General features: G+C 37.8%; 1 protein-coding gene across 1 annotated transcript; it reads right to left on the bottom strand.

The window, feature by feature from the left end:
* Positions 1-329: 329 nt before the first annotated feature.
* LOC130941597 (protein FAR1-RELATED SEQUENCE 5) lies at positions 330-4,474 on the bottom strand. Its single transcript, XM_057870156.1, has 2 exons — positions 1,849-4,474; positions 330-795 (listed from the first exon to the last, which is right to left on the bottom strand). Exons 1-2 carry the CDS (start codon positions 4,066-4,068, stop codon positions 622-624), a joined length of 2,394 nt encoding a protein of 797 aa, XP_057726139.1. The 5' UTR covers positions 4,069-4,474; the 3' UTR covers positions 330-621.
* Positions 4,475-5,091: the final 617 nt, after the last annotated feature.

Genomic DNA, 5,091 nt, shown 5'->3' with positions numbered 1-5,091 from the left:
TTTTCTTTTTAAATTCATGTAAATATATACTAAAAACATATTCGTAAAGTGGGTGGTATTATAAAAAAAATGGAACTTGTTAAAAAAATCGTTCTTAAAGTGAGCGGCATTATAAACAAAAATGCGACTCCTTTCTCCTTGTATTATTAACGGCTTATATTTCTAAATAATAATAATAATAATAAATAAATAAATAATTAATAATAATAATAATAATTTTTATATTTTTTTCACAAATTTAACGGTGATAATATCTTAATTTTACACCATCCCTCTCCATTGTATTCGGTGCAATGAACGGGCATATAGCTTAGTTTACTCGAAAAGAATTGTTCTCAATGATGCTCTTTATATATATTGTTATAGATAATATACAAATCTAAACGTACTTATAAACTTCAACCATGAATGTTTAGCTTTGATATAATGAACACCGTAGACAATACTTACTTATTCTTTATAACGGGGTCGGCAAATACTAACAAATTTATCAAAAACTAAATGCCTGTTAAAAGAGGTGCGGCTGTACTGCCCAAGCAAAAGTGACTTTCCGTTCTTTCTATTCCAGAAGTAGCTTTTTCATTTGTTTCCTATCTGTTACTATGTTTTCCTCCGAAGTCCTTAGAGGCCATCTTTAATGCTTATCTTGATGTTTTCCACCTTAATTGACAACTCTAACTTATGATCCTCAACAGCTTTCAAAACTGAGAGCAGGTTGGACCGGTAAATTTCACACTTTCGATTTGCAAACTCAAGCTCATTCATAAGTTCTCTAATGCTCTTGTCCATGTCATCCTGCAAGATATGACGCAATGAAGTTAAAAAAAAATAAGTATAATGACATACACTTTTTCAAAGAAATAATAGATGGACCTCAATGCCCCATTCGACACCTTTAACAGGTAACTAAATCAATTCATGTTTCTGCCCCCAAAAATTGGCAGAAGGTAGAAACGGCAATTTACAGTATTTCGAGCTAAATTAGATATAAGTCCCCATAACTTGGTTATGTAGAATGATGTATGTTGAGCACGCACATAATCTCTTTTTTTTTTCCTTGCCCCTATATGAAACCTAAAATAAAACGTCTACCACTAATCCAATCCCGGTGCATTTGTATGCTGTAAACAAACAAATAATAAGAATCCACAGCAGACAACATCCAAACGGCACTGCAATCAACACTAACTGCTTCAAAACCCAAAAATAAGACAAGAAATATGCCTTCAAATATATTCTCAACCAAGAACAAACTCCAGAAATATTACGATGCTAGGCTTGGTTTCTTTTATTTTCCCAAAATGAAGAAAAAAATTATAGATAAATCAAGATCCAACACAATATGAATACAAGGTGGGGGTATTTAAAGGCCACAAATAAACCAATTCGCTTAAACAAATAATTAGGAGTAAGAGTACACATCAGGCAACTAGCTGCAGTAATCAGACAGGAAAAATACCAATCCCCAAGGCAAATGGAAAACTAATGACTAGATATGTTCATATTATAAAGTGAAATAACCAAATAAAAGTGCTTAAGTCAGATAAGAGATAAAATCAGAATGATAAAGGAACTGGTGGCATGGTTCACTTTGTTCAATTAATCAATTCTGTAAATACACGTGTAAATTAAATTACATGTGTATTGCTTGGGAGGAGTTTAAACAGTTTAATCTTCAGAATATTATTGAAATCAACTCAAGAATATATTATACAAAGTCCAAATGGAAGAAAAACTATATTAAGCGAAGCTTGAGTTGTTACAAGAAGCTAGAAGATTCATGTTAACTGGGTGAGTGGAAGAGTAAAACACAGCAGCAAAAGAACAAAAGGGAAATGGAACTCTGACCTCGGACATATGCTGGCCCAAGTTTCCTTCCTCGTGTCCACTTCTGGAATTAGTATGACTTTCATCAATTTGCAAGTGACTCCTAACTTTGCCATTGTTGATGAGAATTCGTCCCTCACTTTGCATTACTTGAACAACTCTTTTTGTGGCTTCTTGTAAAGCACCCATTGCAACATCATAAGTCTCAGGAGACTTTGCTCCTTCATCAACAAACTTAAAGGCCACGTGTCTGAGGGTATTATATCTAACTGTATGAGATTCCAAATAGTAAGAATATATATCACAAGAATGTTCTTCTAATGTTACACTGCTTTTGGCATTTCTCGTCCAACGTTTCAATATATAATGAGCGGGTAGAGTGAGTACATTGGTTACTCTAAACACTGCCAAAACATGTCTACAAACAAGGCCGGAAAATTCAAACATTTGGCAACTACAACTCGCTTTCATCTCTAAAACATTGAATTTAACATAGTATGCCTTATGATCCTCTCCAAATTTAGCTACATGATATGTAACGACCTCCCCATCATCCTCGGTTTTGGATGCCATGAATGTTAGCGTCCCAACTAGCTCCTCTTGGAACCTCATGAAAATCTTTCGTGTGTAAAGCTCAGATGCTTGCTTCTCCATTGGAGATGGGGTCTTCAAAACTGGTGAACTATTCATTGTGTCATAATCTGCTCTGACTTCTTTCTCATTGCGACTATCCAGTGCTTTCTCATACAACTTGAAGAACTGATTTAAGTTGGTTGAAGCATTTACATACCCATCAAAGTATGAGTTCATGCCATCGCTTCGCTGTGTGATAGACATTTCTGCAAAGAATGTGTCTCGCAAATATACAGGTACCCACTGCTTACAAGCAGAATATATTGCTTGAAGCCATTCATGGTCCCGCAGATCATACCTATCGATGAGTGTTGACCAGCAAGATTCAAATTCCTCAATTGACTCCGTCAAGTTAACACATCTGTGAAATTCAACTTCGAAATTTGGATATTTGAGGAAAATGTGAGATAACTTCTCCTGGCATTTTTTAAAAATGTGCCATTTGCAGAATCGGTGGCGGGTCTCAGGGAATACTTGTAGTACAGCTGACCGAATTACAGAATCATGATCGGTTGTTATTGACAATGGTGGGCGTCCAGACATAGCCATAAGCCACGTCTTGAAAAGCCATACAAATGATGCTTCAGATTCATTTATTAGGAAAGCACAACCAAAGAGAACAGGTTGTCCATGATGGTTTACACCAGTAAAGGGAGCAAACGGTAGTCGATACCTATTGGATCGGTAAGTAGTGTCAAAGGTTACGGTATCACCAAAAAAAGTGTAATTCAACCTTGCCTTGGGATCGGCCCAGAAAACATTGCTCATGGACTGGTCCTCATCACTTTGCACAGCATAGAAGAAACAAGGGTTTTCGGCATGCATTTGTCTCAAATAATCCAGAACAAGCTGAATGTCGCCTTCTAGACTTCTCTGCCTATTATTCCTCATGTAATTCCTACAGTCAACCTCTGTAAAACCAACTTTGCTAATCCCACCACACTCCTTGATCAGTGCTGACATAATTCTCCGAGGACCCATTCCAGCAGCCTGTAAAGTATCAATTAGCGTCTTGGCAGCTCCAGATATTTGTCTGTGAGAGCGAAGGCAGTGCACCTGATCCGGTGGAACAAGCTCGTGGTTGTGTTCCCTAACAAACCCAGAGACGATCCACTTGCCAGAGTCGTGCATTTTGACCGACAAAGCCGCTTTGCATCCGACTCTGGTAATGGTTCGAGGACGCTTGATCTCCCTATCCTTGGTGCGTTTCTCATTCAAGTTGCGGAAACCCTCCTTTGCACAAACAAATTGCCTCTGTATGATGGCTCCATCGCGCCTGGAACGCCGGGATGAGCTAACCCGAGTACTGAACCCGATACGACGGGCATAAGAATTGTAGAAGGCCTTGGCAGCCTCCTCAGACTCAAATTCCATGCCCTCGTAAGGTTCAAGATCTAAGAGGTCACCCGCACCAAAACCCTCAGGAACGTAAATTTCTCCACCGCTACCACTAGTGGCAGTGCCTCTGCCTCTGTCAGCATCAGCCAGTTCATCCTCTTCGATAGCCATGGCCATAGCCATAGGGTGCTCAATGTCGCCCTCATCATCCTCGCATTCTCCCTCCCCTCCTTCCAGCCCAATATCAAATTCTAACACCTCGTTATCCATCGCAAATACTACTTGCAATATCAGAATAGGCAATAAACGTATATGGACGAATTCATATCATACGACATCATATAGAAAATACAAGGAGACGAGAGGAACTAAACAATTTCTAAAAGAAAAGAAATACTGTGGGGAAAACCTGACCGTCGACCGACAGTAATTGCATCGTGTCAGGTTTATTCAAGAGCACCATCGGATACTAGAGGTGGTGTGCGACTAGAATATGCTTTCCAGAAATCAGGCGATTCAAATCGTGTAAATCTTGGATTGAATCCCAACAACCATACAAGACTCTCCTTCTGTACTTAGCACCGAACTTTTGTTCAAGAAAACAACTGATTAATATAATTTTACTAGTGATTAGTAGTTAAACCCCAAAATGGTTATGAGAGTGGCGTCTGTGTGTACTAAAATCTTTTTGTACAAGTTGCCTGCACTGAATCGGTCTGGTCAGGTTTGGTTTATTAGTTAACAACAATACTCCACATCCATGTAAAAAATGCATTTAAATTATCAAAGTATTTTTTATCAGATGCGTCTCTTCCACTCCCTTACTCGTTTGTGATACACATGCTATATATAACATAAACCTTCTCTATTGCAACCTAAACTTTTTGTTCAACGTAAATCTTCTGCTGCAACCTAAATCTTCTGCTCTCTTAGTTCTTCTCTGTTCGCATTCTTCTTTATTGATCTACATTGCATTGAACGTAATAAACTTCGTCATTCTTCTCTGATCGCGCTCATCTTCTTCGTTTTCTTCTTTCAATTTGCTTATGTTGCAGTTATCTTCTTTCTATTCTTGTTCGTTTTCTTCATTGATCTGCACTTCTCAATCGAAACAATGAATGATTCAACTTCAAATCAGTTAAAAGAAAGTGATTTGGATTATTCTTCTGAAACGAATCAAGCGGACGAGGTTTGGATTATTCAATTTTGAATAGAATTGAATGGAATGCAATAGCTAATTTGAATTGAATTGAATTTAATGGACGCAGGTGTTCTGAATTGAATTGAATTGAA

The sequence above is a fragment of the Arachis stenosperma genome, chromosome 7 (genome assembly GCF_014773155.1).
Source record: "Arachis stenosperma cultivar V10309 chromosome 7, arast.V10309.gnm1.PFL2, whole genome shotgun sequence".
Lineage (NCBI taxonomy): Eukaryota > Viridiplantae > Streptophyta > Magnoliopsida > Fabales > Fabaceae > Arachis > Arachis stenosperma.
The sequence above is the reverse complement of the archived record's forward strand: the minus strand, read 5'-3'. Positions and strand labels throughout refer to the sequence as shown.